Source organism: Corticium candelabrum, chromosome 12, assembly GCF_963422355.1.
Source record: "Corticium candelabrum chromosome 12, ooCorCand1.1, whole genome shotgun sequence".
Taxonomy (NCBI): Eukaryota; Metazoa; Porifera; class Homoscleromorpha; order Homosclerophorida; family Plakinidae; genus Corticium; species Corticium candelabrum.
In genome coordinates this window covers 6,302,470-6,320,744 of record NC_085096.1, presented here as the reverse complement: position 1 = coordinate 6,320,744, position 18,275 = coordinate 6,302,470, and the positions used below count along the sequence as shown (strand labels likewise).

The 18,275-nt window shown below is 46.2% G+C and overlaps 2 protein-coding genes and 1 long non-coding RNA gene across 4 annotated transcripts; 2 read left to right on the top strand and 1 right to left on the bottom strand.

The window, feature by feature from the left end:
* The first annotated feature begins 2,600 nt into the window (after positions 1-2,600).
* LOC134188169 (uncharacterized) lies at positions 2,601-3,279 on the top strand. The gene is made up of 3 exons (XR_009971285.1): positions 2,601-2,644; positions 2,696-2,792; positions 2,854-3,279. It is a non-coding gene; the product is annotated as an uncharacterized LOC134188169 (long non-coding RNA).
* A 2,005-nt stretch (positions 3,280-5,284) lies between these two features.
* LOC134187658 (uncharacterized protein K02A2.6-like) lies at positions 5,285-9,465 on the top strand. The gene has a single exon (XM_062655810.1). The coding sequence runs from the start codon at positions 5,285-5,287 to the stop codon at positions 9,299-9,301; it is 4,017 nt and encodes a 1,338-aa protein (XP_062511794.1). The 3' UTR covers positions 9,302-9,465.
* A 3-nt stretch (positions 9,466-9,468) lies between these two features.
* LOC134188051 (uncharacterized) lies at positions 9,469-10,335 on the bottom strand. 2 transcript variants are annotated; one of them, XM_062656235.1, is made up of 4 exons: positions 10,043-10,335; positions 9,874-9,956; positions 9,754-9,785; positions 9,469-9,536 (listed from the first exon to the last, which is right to left on the bottom strand). In XM_062656235.1, exons 1-4 carry the CDS (start codon positions 10,243-10,245, stop codon positions 9,534-9,536), a joined length of 321 nt encoding a protein of 106 aa, XP_062512219.1. In that variant the 5' UTR covers positions 10,246-10,335; the 3' UTR covers positions 9,469-9,533. The 2 variants fall into 2 exon arrangements, with proteins under 2 accessions (XP_062512219.1, XP_062512218.1); XM_062656234.1 differs by lacking the exon at positions 9,469-9,536 and having other exon boundaries at positions 9,595-9,785.
* Between the last annotated feature and the right edge of the window lie 7,940 nt (positions 10,336-18,275).

Below are 18,275 nucleotides of genomic sequence, written 5' to 3'. Positions count from 1 at the left end.
TGAGACAGTCTTTTGAAAAAATGACCACGCCCATAAAACGTGCCTATAGTAGGCGTGGCTTTTTCTGCATTAGCAGATTTTTAGTGCAAAATGCTGGAAACAGCTAACGTGTTGTCCTCGCTTTACGTTTCTGTGCGCCGAGGTTTCGCCTCAAAACTTTCACTGCAGGTAGATACCCCGAATACTTCATATACAAGCGAGCAGAGCCGTGTAGAGCGTCTAGTTCAAAGAATCCGTTATGTTTGGAAAGACGGGGATAACAGGTGCGAACTTGTCAGAGTCTCACTGTAGGCTTGTCGGGAGAAAAGACTGGCAATCTTGAGAATTGGACACAAATCGTGAGATCGTGGGAAATGCCCGTAAATCGTGAGTCTCGCGACGAAATCTTGAGAGTTGAGAGGTCTGAAACTTCTCAGAGTTTAAACAAGATGTTCAATATGGGCTGGCTGCCATCTTTGAGGTGCAACAAAGTATTCTACAGACGCTCCAGTCCATATCGTTGAAGTTGGTAGAGCAATTTGTCCAGATGGAAGCCCTAGAATAGAAAGCTATACACGATGCAGAACGAGCAATCTTGCATCTTGCCGCCTAGGCCATTTCTGAGTCGACAAAATTCCTTCTCAAAGAAGCTGCTCTGGAGAGCCTGTTGCAACAGGAAATTCAGCCCAAGATTGAATCGAAACGGCAGCTACCACCTTGCGATGAGCAACCTGCATCGCCGGCCAACCGCAGCGGAAATGAAGCAGGCCAATTTGTTATTCCAGATACCCTCATTAGCGAGAAGATGGAAGAGAGCAAGCACATGCAGAGCTTATTTGGCCCCTCGTCTTGTTAGGAGGCTTTTTCCAGCTGCTGTACTGAAGTCTTCCAACGTCTCTGGACAAAGAGGAAAGAAGAGGCTCGATCCTTAAAGCGACACTGTCAAGATTTGAGCGCAAAAGTGCGCATGCTTGTGCGCTCTAGGCGTGTCACACTTCGCGCGCAAACCTACATCGGGACTCCTAGGACAGCGTAATGGCGTTTCGTGACGATAGAACGCGTATTAGTGCATCAGACACGTCTGCTGACGAAGGAGCAGTGGTTATTCCGGTACGCAGACAATGGGACTTTTCGCTAGGATGTCTATAGCTAGGAGTTGATTATGCGTGTTTTCAGGAAGAAGCTAGATGCAACTGCAAGGGTACATGCCAGAGAGTCCGTCGGGGGAATAGAGGTTGTCAATGTAAAGCAGCAGGGGTACGATGTGTTGTATTATGCGGATGCAGACAAGAACGTTGCAGAAATCGTGAAGATCACTTGGACGTTAGCTTGCATGGAGCCTTTTTGTAGCTAGGCTACCTACGCGTTGATAATATTATTGGTGTGTCTTTTTCACTGAATACAGGGTGCACATATGAGGAATGATGGTGAAGAAACAGTCCGTGCTGTAACAGCTCCTAGAGAGTCATTTCCCACAGAGGAAGAAATCCAGGTTGTGAAGATACCCATTGATACAATTGTCCTAATATCTCGCAATGATGATAGGTATTACATGAGTTCTTTGTAGGGATTCGTGAGAGGGTTGACAATAGAACAGCTGCAAAGAACGTTGACCAGTTTCTTGCGTCATGGTAGAGGATCGTTTGATCTTGCCAGAAAGTATTCTGATATTGAGGACCAAGGCACTGTGGGAGATCACCCGTTTGCTGCACCCCCCAACCCAAGTCCTCCTAGGTGGTGCAAATGTGGAAGGTGTGGGGACATGGGTACAGGAAGAGCAAGAGAGAACGTCTGCTGCCAACAAGATCAGTGTGTCACAACGGAAGAATATTTGAGAGCCACATGTCTAGATCATAATGTGCTGACACTGACCATCCGACTACATGCAGATTACATGAGTGAAAGACCCAACTACAGAGCAAATGCATTTCGAAAGGCAGCTTATCGGCAATACATTCTTGGTCGCTATGGATATCTGGGTAAAGGAACAAGACGAATAGCTCCTTCTTGTGTTGTTCGTTGTGTCAGACATTGGTTTCCAGCACCAGATGGGAGGTACATGGGCTACAAGAGTGAGTAAGCAACGTTTAACAGGGATATTCCTCTAGGTACCCTAACTTTAGCTAAGTAGGTTCTTGGTATACATTGACTGTTCCCTTTATCTCGCATCCACGTCATCGATTTCATCGATTTCTCTGGTTGTGTGAGCATTGACTGTTGAGTTGCTGCTACCTTCACATATAATATAATATATGATATATGAAACGTTGCTTTGATTTCAAATCAAAATGGTCATTGTACCTGTTCTGCTGCGCTGCTGTTCTACAAGAGAACTGGTACCAGGAGGAGCAACAGGAGCAATAGTTGACTGCGCAAAAGAAGATTTCAATGGCTTCTGTAGTACTGATCCAGTATCTTTGACTTTTCGCAGTAATACTCTGTGCATAAGCTGTGAAATGTGTGGGTAAGTCTTGTGCTGCTTGACCTTTGTAACGGTCCACTGTTGTGAGTTTTTATTGTATTTTCTGTGAAATCTTCTCTCACTAGACGTTTTTGGTTGTGCATGTTGTCTGTCCACATGAACATTGTAATCCAGTGCAGCAAGCAAACAGCGAGCTTTGACTGCATCAAACCTGTCATCAACAAATGAGGAAACATTGCCACGGTAAACTCATTGATACAAAGTAGCAAAATAACCCAAATGCTGTTCGTTTAGGGGCATACTTCAAGATTACACTGTGGTAGTTCTCTAATGCACCTGTATGCCTAGAATCAAACATGCATCATGACCATTGGACTAGAATGAATCTCAAGTGAGAACCAATACTTAGATCGTGCATAATATGCCATTGATCTCATCCACTTTGCATCAAGAACAATCTTCCTGAGAAATTTCATTGCTTGAGAATCTACTCCGAGAGGTGTCTTTGCAGTGTCATTGATATCAGCTTCTGTCAATTCACTGTGGTGGCATCTACCAGTGGCCCAGGTATGCTCACCAGAGACGTGATGCAGCACTCCTATCCAGATGGCCTGCAATGAAAAATTGCATATCTCAGAATGAGGAGTCTGTGACTTTCTAGTCCTTACATATACTGCTCTTGTTGATTAATAATTAATTGATGAAATAGTAGGTTTTTGCCACCTACTGTGTGATATAATATCTCATTTAGCTAGCAAACACAAGACAACTACACTGGAGCGGTGTTGACATTGATTCATGCCCTAGCTTGATATGAGTTTGGGTATTGCTGGTGCTAAGTGATGTCTTCTTCTGTTTTATTTTAATGCGTAAAAAAAGATGAACGAAATTTTGGTTTGCAAGACCAAATTGGTGAACTGCTATCAAATCTGGAACTACTTCTCATGATATATTGATAGCACACACACACACACACACACACACACACACACACACACACACACACACACACACACACACACACACACACACACACACACACACACACACACACACACACACAACCAAAAGAGCACCTTCAATTTCTGGACGTCTCCCTATGCCTGTTCACACGACCACCAGAAATGGTTGACTATGGACCTTTTCCATGGTCTTAATTCTGCAAGCTCCTTTTTCTTTGATGCCTGGAAAAGAAACAAGCTATTGAACTGATTTTGAAATAAAATTCGTTGTAACAAAAGCCTAAAAACCTCAGACAACGCTTTTGCTAGCTTCTTGGCTTTATGCCAGACATCTAGGGAATGAAAGATCTCTTTATATTCAGCATCTCGTGCTACACAGTATAGTAGAAAACAAGAAGATAGAGTCGTACCACCTGTGAGTTAGCTGAAAAGGTTATACCCATCATTGCTTTTACACTTGTGGATGCATCTGTGACAAGTTCTACTACGTTGATCCTCAGTCGGACAGATGTCATTCCTCGCTGAAGACCAAGTTTTTCCATCCTCGTGCTCTTTAAGTCTACATCTCGTTTGTCAACAATTTGTACATCAATAACTTGTGTGGCTCTCACAATCCATTAACGAGTAGACACAGTACTTTGCTGAGAAACCTGGTGAGTCGTTCCTCCCATCACCAGCTAGGACAACAGGGCAGTTTGCAATGTCAGCAAGATTTGTCTCCCTGGTCTCCGACCAAAGTTCAAAAACTGAGGGACAAATGTAGAGTCTTTGAATTCGATAGAATGTTGATTGTGACTGGAACTTCAACCCCAAGAAACGGCACATGAGCTCAATCTTTGCAAACTGGTTGCCAGAGAGAACTATTGAGGAAGCAAAAAGCAGGTCGTTGGTGAAGAAGGGATATGACTTTCTTCCCTTGCAACGCTTAGAGCTACTCCATGAGCCTTCATGACGATTTCTGCAATGCCATTGTAAACAAAGTGTGCCACCAACATACGTTTGCTTCACTGATATCTTCTCTTGACAGAAGGGATGCCTGCATGCTGTCCCAAGAAGCTGCAAGATGTTGTCTGCATCACACACCACTCGAGCACAAGTAGTCGTCTCTTCCAAATCATCCTCCAAGATGGTCCTTTGTGCTGGTATGGAGCTGCCATGAGCACAAAAGTTGATGACTTGAAGCACTGGATGCGGTCGTGTGTAATGGATTGGAACCTATAAAACATCCTGATACTACACATGTGAGTTAATAAATTTCTACCCTCTCAACCTCAGTTTCATTTTGAGAACGAATTGGTCCTGCTGAAGAATTTATGTCTGAATTTTCTGGCAGAATAGATGTATCCAAGAAACTTGCATCAAGTTTATGATCCAAGCAAGGGTTTTCATCTATCAGTTCAGGTAAGGAATCACTGCAACTGGATAACAGACAAACGTACCCCTATTCATGCCCAAGCAACTTTGTAAATGAATGAAGAAATCTAGGTACCGTACGTTTCTAAATGATGGTCAATTTCAGATGTGTCATCTGATTCACCTTGAATTGCCAGTAATCGCTGTATCCTGCAAGCAGAATGTATGCAGAGAAAGTAATGAAACCATGAAAATGGCTTCCAATGAAGGATTTACTCAGATTGGTTGTGGATTTCTTCATCATCTTCTTCTGACCTACTCAAACAGAATCTAGAATCAGAGTACATGACAGCGCAGACAAGCATTCTACCCTGATGTTGATGAACTGACATCCGAGTGCTGCCACACACCTACGGACGCTTTTTCTTCACTGTTGACATGTAATGTAATTAGATTCACTATCCCGTATGTGTAATCGGAAATAGATCAGAACGATTCTGACTGTCACGAAGTGCACAGCTGTAACCGTTATCTTACATGGTGTCAGGAGGAAAGAACCGACAACAGCATGGCAGAAGGACTGAAACCGCCTCAAGCATTCACAACCACACTGGAAGCAGCCAAAGAATGGCCACAGTGGCGGGACCATTTTACATTCTACATGACAGCAACAAAGAAGGACAAAGAAGACGAGAAAACGAAAGTCGCAATACTACTCACGGCAATGGGAGGGGAAGCCATCTCCGTCTACCGAACATTCACTTGGGCCGCAGACGGCGACGAGGACAAACTGGACTGCGTCATTAGAGCGTTCAACAACTACTTCAAGCCTAAAAGTAATGAAATCTACGAAAGATTCCTGTTCCTGCAGAGGAAACAACAACCGAATGAGCCCTTCGACAGCTTCTACACAGATTTGCTGCGCCTGGTGGAAACCTGCGGATATCACCAAGAGGAGAAAACGAAGATCATCCGGGACCAGATTGTAATCAATATCACCGCAGACAACGTCCGCGAGAAACTGTTGGCAGAATCTGACCTAACCCTAACCAAAGCTGTAGACATGTGCAGGTCAATGGAAGCGACAACCCGTTACATTGCCAGTATGACATCAACCGCCACAGCCTTGAAAGAATGCGTCACCGACGCGGCGGCGGTACACATGGTGAAAGCCATGAAGCAGCGCCCTTGCCACTACTGCGCGACAAACCACAAACCAAAAAACTGCCCAGCATGGGGAAAACAATGCAAATATTGCGGCATTATGAATCACACGGCGGAAGCATGCAAAAAGGCAGAAAAGGACAGACTAGCCCGACGACAAACAACAAAGGAGACGGCCAATGCGATATCGCCACAACGAGCCACACCAGACACACCAGAGAACGAGGAGAGAGACCATTTCGCTTACTGCACCGGTACCACGACACAAACCAGTAAAACAAAGGCTAAAGTCTGGAACATAATACTGGACATAGGAGGGAGAGGTTTGAAAGCCAAAATCGACACAGGTGCAACGTGCAACATACTGCCATTCACTGCTTACCGCGTCCTCTGTGCTAGCCCTCCCACGCCAACAGAAGTTCAGCTAACAGCATACGGAGGAACAAAATTAGATGTCTGTGGGAAAACAACCATGGAGGCAACATTTCAAGGAGTCACCCGCAGGATGGAATTCATCATAGTACGAGAGAACGTGGAGACGCTCATAGGATTGCCTTCCATCACTGACTTGGGACTAATACAACAGACCCTAGCAGTGGATGCAACAGGGGACACACCCACAGCTATATCAGAGTTCAAAGATGTCTTTAAAGGACTGGGACGACTACCAGGAGAGTACAGCATCAAACTAAAGACAAATGCACAACCAGTCATCCAACCAGCTAGAAGAGTTCCATTTAGGTACAGACAGGAACTGAAGTCACAACTGGATGAAATGGAGAAACAAGGCATCATAGCCAAAGTAACAGAGGCTACTAATTGGGTCAGTCCCATAGTCCTTGTAACAAAGCCAGGTAAAGACAAACTAAGGATATGCATTGATCCAGGAGCGTTGAACAAGGCTATACAAAGGGAGCACTATCAATTGAAAACACCCGAAGAGATATTCGGCACGTTGGCAGGCTCACAATATTTCTCAACCCTAGATGCTACATCTGGTTTTCTACAGATTGCCCTAGACAAGGAAAGTAGCTACTTGACAACAGTGGCAACTCCTTTTGGGCGCTACCGGTATTGCCGACTACCTTTCGGAATCAGCTCTGCCCCAGAAGTGTTTCACAGAATAGTGACAGAATCCTTTGCAGACATACCTGGGGTACACACCTATGTGGATGACATCCTTGTATCAGGCTGTAGCGTAGAGGAGCACGACAAACGCCTTCAGATGGTCCTCGAAAGGTGTAGGGAGCTGAACCTTAGACTCAACCGATCCAAATGCCAGTTCAGAAAGACTGAATTAAAGTATCTGGGACATGTGCTTACATCAGAAGGGATAAAACCTGACCCAGAAAAAGTCGAGGCCATTGAGCAATTCCCAAAGCCACAGTCCAAGACAGATGTTTCAAGACTCCTGGGCCTGGTTACATATTTGTCGAAATTTTGTCCTACTTTGGCTGAGACAGCCAGCCCACTGCGACAGCTAACACAGCAGGAGACTGCATGGGTGTGGGACTCCGTTCACGACCGCACCCTACAGCATGTGAAAGATCTAGTGACAAAGGCCCCAGTACTACGACTTTTTGATCCAGCATTACCAGTGAGACTAACTGTGGACGCATCACAACATGGGTTGGGAGCAGCTGTTATTCAAGAGGGGCACCCAGTAGAATACGCGTCAAGAACAATGTCCAGCATACAACAGAAATATGCACAAATAGAGAAGGAAATGCTTGCCATCCAGTTTGGACTAACAAGATTCCATCAGTATGTGTATGGACAAGATGTCATAGTGGAGACTGACCACAAGCCACTACTTGGAATACTGAAAAAGCCCCTTGCTGAAGTCAGTCCTAGGCTTCAGAGAATGCGCCTACGATGTCTCAAATACAACTACACGCTAGAGCACCATTCCGGGAAAGAAATGGTCCTGGCCGATTCTCTGAGCAGAATGCCATCTACAACACCCTATACAGACTATGATGAACTAACAGAAGAGCAAATCGACTCCGTCACAGAGCAAATCATTCCCACACCACTTGGACGTGAAAGATGTACGGAAGCGACCAGACAAGACCCTACAATGCAGGCACTCATCACTTACATACACACAGGATGGCCACCTACAAGGAGGAGTGTCCCGGGTCCAATCAAACCGTACTGGAATGTGAGACACGACCTAACAGAGAAAGACGGCATAGTCCTCAAAGGAAGCCAAGCTGTCGTCCCTGTGACAATGCGCAAAACGGTGATGAACAGTATACATGAGGGACACTATGGAATAGTGAAGTGTATAGAAAGGGCCAAGACGTCAGTGTACTGGCCTGGCTACACCAATGAAATACATGACATGGTAGCGAGTTGCAGCAAATGCCAAGAAAATCGAAGCCAGAACCCAAAGCCAGACACTAAACCTCATGATGTTCCACACTACCCCTACCAGAAAGTGGGAACAGACTTGTTTGAACTACAAGGGGAACATTACCTACTTACCATCGATTACTACAGCAAATGGGTGACCATAGATCACCTCCAGTCAACGAAAGCAGCTGATGTGATAACTATCCTAGACAAGCATTTTGCCAATTTTGGAATACCAGAAACAATATTCTCGGACAACGGGCCACAATACGCCAACGAAGAATTTCGCAAGTTCTCCAGGAAGCTGGGATTTCAACACACCACATCCAGTCCAGGCTACCCAGCCAGCAATGGCCAAGCGGAAAGAGGTGTCCAAACAGTCAAGAAAATGATGGCCAAGATGTTGGAGGAGGGCCGTACAATCAATGACGCTCTAAGAGTCCTTAGGAACACACCAATAGGAGGAGACCTGCCTACTCCTGCCATCCTGCTACAGGGGAGACACCTCCGAACCCAACTAACAATAAATACTGAGACTCTGGTTCCACATAACATGGATGCAGACAAGACCAGACAAAAACTAATCGCCCACCAATCCCAATATGCGTTCTATGGAGCCACAGGAAACACAACGAACTCACCTCTGCTTCCTGATGAAAGCGTAAGGACAATGAGAGGAAAAAAACGGGTACCAGCAAAAGTCATTGGACACCACACAGAGCCCCAATCCTACATCCTCAGACTAGCAAATGGACGGACAGTGAGAAGAACTAGAACACACATAAACAGGACAACAGAAGTGTGGGATGACAACACAATGTTCGCTAAGTACACTCCGACGGGACAACAAACAAACACCAGCCTGTCAGAAGGACAACCACCAAATCAACCTGAAGAGACAAACGTACTGCCAGACACGGAGATCAGATCTCCGAATACAGAAAGCCCTCCAAAATCTGCCAAGTCCCCAACTGCACCTGCAAGTCAACCTGCAGTCAAAACAACAAGGCTGGGGAGGATCTCAAGACCACCACGACGCCTACTGGAGGACTACACTACGTAATTAGCAACCATTGCTTGACACTGCACTTTTGAGTTGAAGCCACCCAGAGACAGATAGATGACATGTAATGTAATTAGATTCACTATCCCGTATGTGTAATCGGAAATAGATCAGAACGATTCTGACTGTCACGAAGTGCACAGCTGTAACCGTTATCTTACAACTGTCACCTTGACTGCTGCTTGTAATATTTACAGGTGTGCACCCATCCTCGACCCCTGACAAGGAATCTTCACTAACCATGTACAGAGACTATATAAATTATGTAGAATTTACAAAACAACTTTATCAAAACAATCGAGAAGCAGCAATCTTCAAAATATATGAGCTATTGCCTCGATCACTAATACAATATCGTGGGCAAGAACGTAAATTGTCATCTAAAATATATTTTACCATTTCTGACTGATAGGACTCAGACGTGTGGCAAACCGTTGTCTTCCTTGTCTCACCTGGTTGGGTGTAGAGCAGAGATTTAGTACACCTGTGACACATATGTACATTGCAGGGAGAGAAGTTCCAGTAGGCTGTACATGTCCAATCAACACACAATGCAGTCTAGTGTTGTTTACCTTCATACTCTCTTGAATCATCAGTTCTTATTCGCTTAGATGGTAAGGAGTCTTCAGATTCAGGTGCTTCATGTCTTTGGCAACTAAATTCATACAGAACGAGGGCGCACACATGCACACAGCATTACATAATACTACAGTGATTAATTCACATGCAACAATCTCTCACCTGCAGGACTCAACGAATACCAGAAGTAAACCAGCAAGCTCTCCAAAAGACGACACCTGCCACTGAACCTTTAATCGCCAAAGCCTACTATAGATGTCTTGCGACAGTTTAATAGTCTTCATAACACTTGTTGTGCACTTGCGGCGACGTCCTGCCCCTTGACGTGCACCTCCATGGCTTCTCTTCTGAGATACCGAAGTCATATCGGTGACAACTTCCGGGAATCTTGTCCATCACGTGCGGCTTGCAAAGGGCCCGTTTTCGCCGTAGAAAGTAACCGTTCGAAGTCGAAAACAAACGCTGTACTTGCTCTATATTTACAAACCTTATACGACGTATCAAATCCATGCGCAATGACCTAGTCAAGTACGACGATATCGGCTGTCAGGCACTCAAAGCACGACAAAAGTCGATCTATTGCCCAAACGTGGCAGATAACGCAATATAACTACAGGTAAAATCGCACTTGCCAACGATTCCTCGTTTTGGAGAACTTGAAAAATTTCTACGTAAATTCAAGTTTGCGGGGGCGTTTAGACGCTAGGTATCCGAGGATAAAATCTTGACAGTGTCGCTTTAATTAAGCTTTGTCGGCTTTACAGCTAGACGTTTCGCCCTGCAAACTGACTGCTAGCCCAAACTGTACATGAACTAACATAGTAGTACATAACTGTAAACACGTTGTATCTCCTTTAGTTCTTTGTAGTTTTCAATGAAATATCCCATTTTGCTCTCATGATCATGAGCCTATAATTATAGCTCAATAGACGATATAACAGTGCAAGTAAACCTGGAAAATGTCTGACTGTTAGCTATGATTATATGATGTCCATGACAACAGATATACTTTCTTGTCAATGATATAGATATCAGGTGCTTGTTCCTTTGCCATCAGATCAATCCATCAAACATTTTAATTTGAATGTGATTATAGCAATTAGCTTTAGCAGAAAGAAGACATTTTGATGAGTTGCAAAAATAGAATTTTATTATTTATCTCAATAAGCGGTAGACTATAAAGCTAAAAGGTGCCGTGGTTAAATGCGGCCTGCAATAGTATTCAAAAATGATGAGCACGAGAACTTCAATTCTCCGCTAATAATTTCGATGCGCTGTGGTGGTTCCTTGTAACGTGCGTTGGCAATGCAAATCATTATTTTACATGATCATCTAGCCTAAATTCGCTAGAGCGCGGCTCCGTTCCTCGGACACCATCATATTCCGGACGAGTTCTCAGTTATCCGTTTTTGAACGAAGTCCCTACCACATCATAAATGTAGGTATCCAAGTTGTAATTGAGCACACCAAGAGAGAGCATTGTACCTCTTCTCTGCTTAGAGCGAGATTGAAAACTGTGCGGAGCCTTGCATACCCCGTTCATCGGACAAACACATCGTTCACCGGACAGTAGCGTCTAAATTGCACACACGCATCCTTCAGCCTAGTTACTTATATATCGCTAATCAACAACTCTTTACCTACAAATCGTGTCGTTACCCTGCATGTCAGCCAACGTCTGTATGAGTTACAGTCGGTCAAACACCCGTGGTAACGGCCCAATCGTCGGACACCCATTTTCTTGCCTTCCTACCTTCTCAGCAACAGCTCGAGGTTTCAAATAACTGCAGTTGATTAAATTCAGCTATCTGAAACGCCGCAGAACGCAGAACACTTGCCTAGAGTGCTTGATGGCAATTCTGAGTCATTTCTCCTACAACTACGCCCCCACTAGGACGTGTAAATGATGTCTCTTGAACGAATTAGCCGTTCAACAAAGAAGACGACAACCGAAACCGATGAGAGGGCAGGGTTGAAGTGCTAAAACGCTCTTTTACCCTTTGCAAAGAAAGTTGATCGCTGCGTAGCCCGCGTTGACAGGACTTGACGTTATCTTACTTCAACTTTACCTAGGACAAGCAGGGGTGAAGCTTCTAGCTGCTCTAATAGTAAACAAAGTTCCTGCATTCAGTACAGCTGGTTGTACCAACGATGACGTGCTGCACTTCGTGGCGGTGCAAGGTCAGGCAATGGTAGATATCAAACTGAGATCAGAACACCTGCACACGTCCTATTCAGAACCGAGTAACAATTTAGGGCCTTGAAAGGAAAGCACGGGCTGTTCCTGTGCGAGTTGGGAGAATGTGCTCACCGCTAAGCTCGAACATGGATGACGTGAATCGTCTGCTACATCCGTGTGCATCAAGCCTGTGCAGTTGTGCTGCAAGACACTCAGGAGTTCAAATTCTTAAGTTGGGAAGACTAGACAGTACCGGAGGGCTAGTAGATGCCAACAGAGTGAGCTTGTCAGCAGAGAAAATTCAGCAGTTTCCGCTAATAACCGTTGCTGAGTCAAATAAAGGTCAAATGAATTGGGGGCCGTACAATATTTCCTTCCAACTCTCTCTCATGACATTTTTACCTGCAGACTGCTGCTGCAAAGAAAAAACGACTGTCCGACGAAAGGGGCGTTACCTCGACTCAATGAGCGTGCGCTATCTCTCCTGGAGAGTAGCAAACGGAGACAGTGATAGTGTTGTTGTGTTAGCTAGTCACCTACAAACATATCTCAGGTGCGAAATTGCAGAATTGCCTTTGCGTTTTCATGGGAGAGGTCGTGTCCGGTGAATGATGGTGGTGTCCGATATCCGGGGTCGCAGAGAAGGATTACGTTTACCGTCCTAGCATAACCGTTTCAAGCCTTTGGAACTCCCGCGTCTGGAATCACAGTCTTTACTAATCCTTCTTACTGTGGACTTTAACAAAGCTCAGTCTTACTTCGTTTACTTCGTTTACTTCTTGCACGGCTGTCCGATGATTGATGGTGTCCGATAACAGGGGCGTCGCTCTACTTCAACTATTCTAATAGATGACAAGTAATCATTGAAAGTTCCTTAACTTGAAAACGTACACACGCGACTTAGATCAAAACACGTTCAGAAGTTATTGGTTTGTTGAATCACTAGAAGTTCAGACATGTGGAGATTTTTCATTGCTTGGTTTGAATGGCCATGGACACATAGTTCCATTTTTGACATACTGTCTCTTGACAATCAGTAGAGCAAATGCCACCAGGACAAAAGAAGTAACAGCAGAGAGGAAAGTCACTACCGCAATGGCACTGAGATTTGTGCTGTTTCTCTTTGATGAAGTCTTTATATCCAAGTGGCTATTAAATAATGTGGTTGAGTGTTTTACGAGAGATTCTGATGGCTTGTGCGTTGCAGTAGAAGACACTGCTAATTCGCTTGATTTCTCGGTGTACGTCGGAGTGATAGCGACTGCACACATGCAAACCGTATATAACATTATTTTTATAAAATTTGACTTGTTACTTGATGTAAGTCTTATACCTGTTTTGGTATGAGAAGAAGTGGTATCCTCAATTAGAGTAACATGAAGGGTTGTCATTTTTGTGGTCCCTACAAACATTCACACAAAAATATTAGAGCAACCTATAATTAGCCTATGAGTTCTATTGCCTGTTTCTGTAGAAAAGGGAGTATGAGGCTCTATGACAATGACATTCCAAATTGTTCTTTTGTATACAACTCTTTCATGGTCGTATCCTTGATATGTCTCCGTACAAGTGTACACACCGTCAGACTTTCCCTTGACAATCTGTCCAAAACGAACCTTGCGATACCAGCCGCCGTCTAGGCTCTCCACACATACTTTTCCTCTTCTAAGAGTGTAAAATATGAAAGATTAGTGCTTCAGCAAGACTTGACGTCATAATTAATTAATATATATTTTTATTTAATAGGTATGCATCAACAAGTTCAAAATTGTACATGTTTTCAACTCAAAAGAATTAATTTATACTCTTACAGACTGATTACTATAAAATAGAATCTCGAGGTATTCGAAAGTCATATATATACATAAGTTTATGGCAGAATTTCCGTTTTCCTGAGATCTATTTGTCACATGGCTGGTGTTGCAAATGTATGGAGGTTCCATCCCACGCGCGTTAAGTAGGCGTGGTTGCATTACTCACTTCTTGCTAGTAGCTAAAATTTGCAACACCGACATGACGATGGAACATGCCCACTAGCAACTGTATGACCTAGACATATTACTTATTTAACGGATTGATCAGCTGGTAATTAAATATTATATAACCATTATAGAAACCGCAAAACTAAACGATGAATGAGCGAACGGCAAACGTTAATTTTTGGGCCCTGCAGACATATGAGATATGTCACTCACACTCCATGCAAACCTTATTGTTCCTTGTTTGCACGTGAGTAAATTCTTTCGCTTTGTAGGTTTTTCGACTATAAGTCGACGATCGTATTTGCTTGTCGTCTTTTCGCATTGCAAAGAAAATCCCTTTTGCCCGACGTGCACTTCGCAAGTGATGTTTTTGATTTCAATCGCTGCACCTTTTACACACAAATATGCAAAGTGTTAATTACAAAATCAAATGTTAAATCAGCATATTTAGGTGTGTACCACATGATATTGTGATGATCAGCACTGGAACCCCGATCCAAACCATGTTTCTTGCCGTTGAAATTGAAAATTAAGGTCTATGTAATAGAATTAAATTATAATGTTGAAAATTGTTAAATTCTAATGCTAAAAATTGTTTACAATATAAATAGTAAATTTTGTAACTTTATCATTAATATCATTTTTAATCGATATTGGTGGGTCTAAAGCACTAAGAACTTTCTAGACAGTAGAACCTCGCTAATCCGGACAGCCTTGTTCCGTGCTCAACGTCTAGCTGTCCGGATTAGTGAAGTCGTCCGGATTAAAAAAACGCGTGTCTTTTCAGTCAGCTTTCTTTTAAATTGTCGCAGATCCACTTCTTTCTTCTTGATGTCGCCAATTGTTTTTCGGCCTACTCCGTACCGCTCTGCGATTGCAGCGTAAGATGTTGCTGGTTCATCAAGAATAGCGATCTTCTCGTCTATTTTCAATGTCTTGTAACGACGTGTAGCCTTCTTGCTCTTATTTTTGCCATCAGAATCACGGTAATGATTTCCGGATTTAACCTGCCTCGGAATTCCCAACATATTCTGGAGATGCGAGGCCGGATGCAGTAAATCGTCCGAATTAGCGAGGGTCTGGATTAACGAGGTCCGGATTAGCGAGGTTCTACTGTACTGATAAAGTTACAAAATAGGTATTTTATAATGCTGTTAGTTACCAAATTTTGGCAATGCTGCGAAATCGTTTGTAAACAAGACCAGCAAAGAAGAACATATCCATAAAAGTTGTCTCACTACATAGTTGTTTATAAATTTTAAATATGATTATTGCCGAGCGTAGCAAGGTTTCTAATCCGGGTGGCACAACAGAAAGGTGCGTAGTTCTATATGGCTGTGCGCGTGAGTGTGTTGTGTGTGTGGGGTGAGGTGGGGGCTTGGGGGTGAGGTGGGGGCCCTGGGGGTGAGGTGGGGGCCCTGGGGGTGAGGTGGGGGCCCTGAGGGTGAGATGGGGGGCCTGGGGGTGAGGTGGGGGCCCTGGGGGTGAGGTGGGGGCCCTGGGGGTGAGGTGGGGGGCCTGGGGGTGAGGTGTGGGGCCTGGGGGTGAGGTGTGGGGCCTGGGGGTGAGGTGTGGGGCCTGGGGGTGAGGTGTGGGGCCTGGGGGTGAGGTGTGGGGCCTGGGGGTGAGGTGGGGAGCTTGGGGGTGAGGTGGGGGTTGGGGTGAGGTGGGGGTTGGGGTGAGGTGGGGGTTGGGGTGAGGTGGGGGTTGGGGTGAGGTGGGGTTTTGGGGGTGAAATGTGGATGGGGGTGAGGTGTGGATGGGGGTGAGGTGTGGATGGGGGTGAGGTGTGGGGTCTGGGGGTGAGGTGGGGATGGGGGTGAGATGTGGATGGGGGTGAGATGTGGATGGGGGTGAGATGTGGATGGGGGTGAGATGTGGATGGGGGTGAGATGTGGATGGGGGTGAGATGTGGATGGGGGTGAGATGTGGATGGGGGTGAGATGTGGATGGGGGTGAGATGTGGATGGGGGTGAGATGTGGATGGGGGTGAGATGTGGATGGGGGTGAGATGTGGATGGGGGTGAGATGTGGATGGGGGTGAGATGTGGATGGGGGTGAGATGTGGATGGGGGTGAGATGTGGATGGGGGTGAGATGTGGATGGGGGTGAGATGTGGATGGGGGTGAGATGTGGATGGGGGTGAGATGTGGATGGGGGTGAGATGTGGATGGGGGTGAGATGTGGATGGGGGTGAGATGTGGATGGGGGTGAGATGTGGATGGGGGTGAGATGTGGATGGGGGTGAGATGTGGATGGGGGTGAGATGTGGATGGGGGTGAGGTGGGGTGGGGGTAAGGTGGGGTGGGGCTGAGGTGGGGATGGGGGGGGGTTGGGGTGGGGGTTGGGGGGTTGGGGATTGGGGTGGGGTTGGGGGTGGGGGTTGGGGGTGGGGGTGGGGGTTGGGGGTGGGGGTTGGGGGTGGGGGTTGGGGGTTGGGGGTGGGGGTTGGGATGGATGGGTGGGGTGGGGATGGATGGGTGGGGTGGGGATGGATGGGTGGGGTGGGGATGGATGGGTGAGGTGGGGATGGATGGGTGGGGTGGGGATGGAGGGGGTTGGGGTGGGGGTTGGGGGGTTGGGGATTGGGGGTGGGGTTGGGGGTGGGGGTTGGGGGTGGGGGTGGGGATTTGGGGGTGGGGTTGGGGGTTGGGGGTGGGGGTTGGGGGTTGGGGGTGGGGGTTGGGGGTGGGGGTGGGGGGTTGGGGGTGGGGGTTGGGATGGATGGGTGGGGTGGGGATGGATGGGTGGGGTGGGGATGGATGGGTGGGGTGGGGATGGATGGGTGGGGTGGGGATGGATGGGTGGGGTGGGGATGGATGGGTGGGCTGGGGATGGATGGGTGGGGTGGGGATGGATGGGTGGGGTGGGGATGGATGGGTGGGGTGGGGATGGATGGGTGGGGTGGGGATGGATGGGTGGGGTGGGGATGGATGGGTGGGGTGGGGATGGATGGGTGGGGTGGGGATGGATGGGTGGGTGCGTGGATGGATGGGTGGGTGCGTGGATGGATGGGTGGGTGCGTGGATGGATGGGTGGGTGCGTGGATGGATGGGTGGGTGCGTGGATGGATGGGTGGGTGCGTGGATGGATGGGTGGGTGCGTGGATGGATGGGTGGGTGCGTGGATGGATGGGTGGGTGCGTGGATGGGTGGGTGGCGTGGATGGGTGGGTGGGTGAGTGGGTGGGTGGGTGAGTGAGTGGGTGGGTGAGTGAGTGAGTGGGTGAGTGAGTGGGTGGGTGGGTGAGTGAGTGGGTGGGTGGGTGAGTGAGTGGGTGGGTGGGTGAGTGGGTGGGTGGGTGGGTGAGTGAGTGGGTGTGGGTGGGTGTGGGTGGGTGAGTGAGTGGGTGGGTGCGTGTACACACAAATCTCAAATTTCGCCTCCCCACGACCACATTCATGATAAGACCTATCTTAAAAAATCGTTTCCGTGTCCGACTACAGATGAGTCTAAGAACGATTCGTTTAGGTGAGCAAACGGCGACGAAAAAGCTTCATGAACTTTCGTCGCCTCATCCTTTTGTATTGTAGCTAGGGATTGCGTGTACTTGACAACCAAGAAACACCTTCAGGAGTTGAATGCCACCTATACTCAACTATTCACACGTCCCATACTACAGTAGGATCAATCCTTTACTCCACTGTATTGCATCTAACACTGTTGATACAGAGTTGCCAACTCACACGCAACTTGCGTGTGTCTCACGCAAATTCCTTCAGGTCACACGCTCACACGCAAGGAACCCAGATCTCACGCAACTTTTAGATTGCTGGAACTAGATCCAGACAGACATGTACAGTGAACCTGTAGGTAGACACCGTAGATTACGCAAAAATCTGTAGTGTCTGATAGTCACTAATATAAACTCTAGTCCGGAAATCGAGGATGCATAAAATAGTCCCGTATATTGCAGCGCGCAATACATATGCCAATGGCAGAATATTACGCCACGCGATCTCGAGGAAACGACCAACAGTGAGCGCCCAGCAATTAATATAGTTTACTGTTTGTAAAAAATTAGGTATTTAGTTGTTTGAGGCCACGCCCATATGCAGATATAATTACTGATGAAAATCTGAGATCTCACACATTTTTAGTATTCATAGTTGGCAACTCTGTTGATAGTCAATGTTTGCTGATATCAATTTCTTGTCAGTAAATACCATACCACTGTCGTTACAACGGAACTGAGTGCATACCTAGACTGTACATTTCAATTCTCTTGATCACGA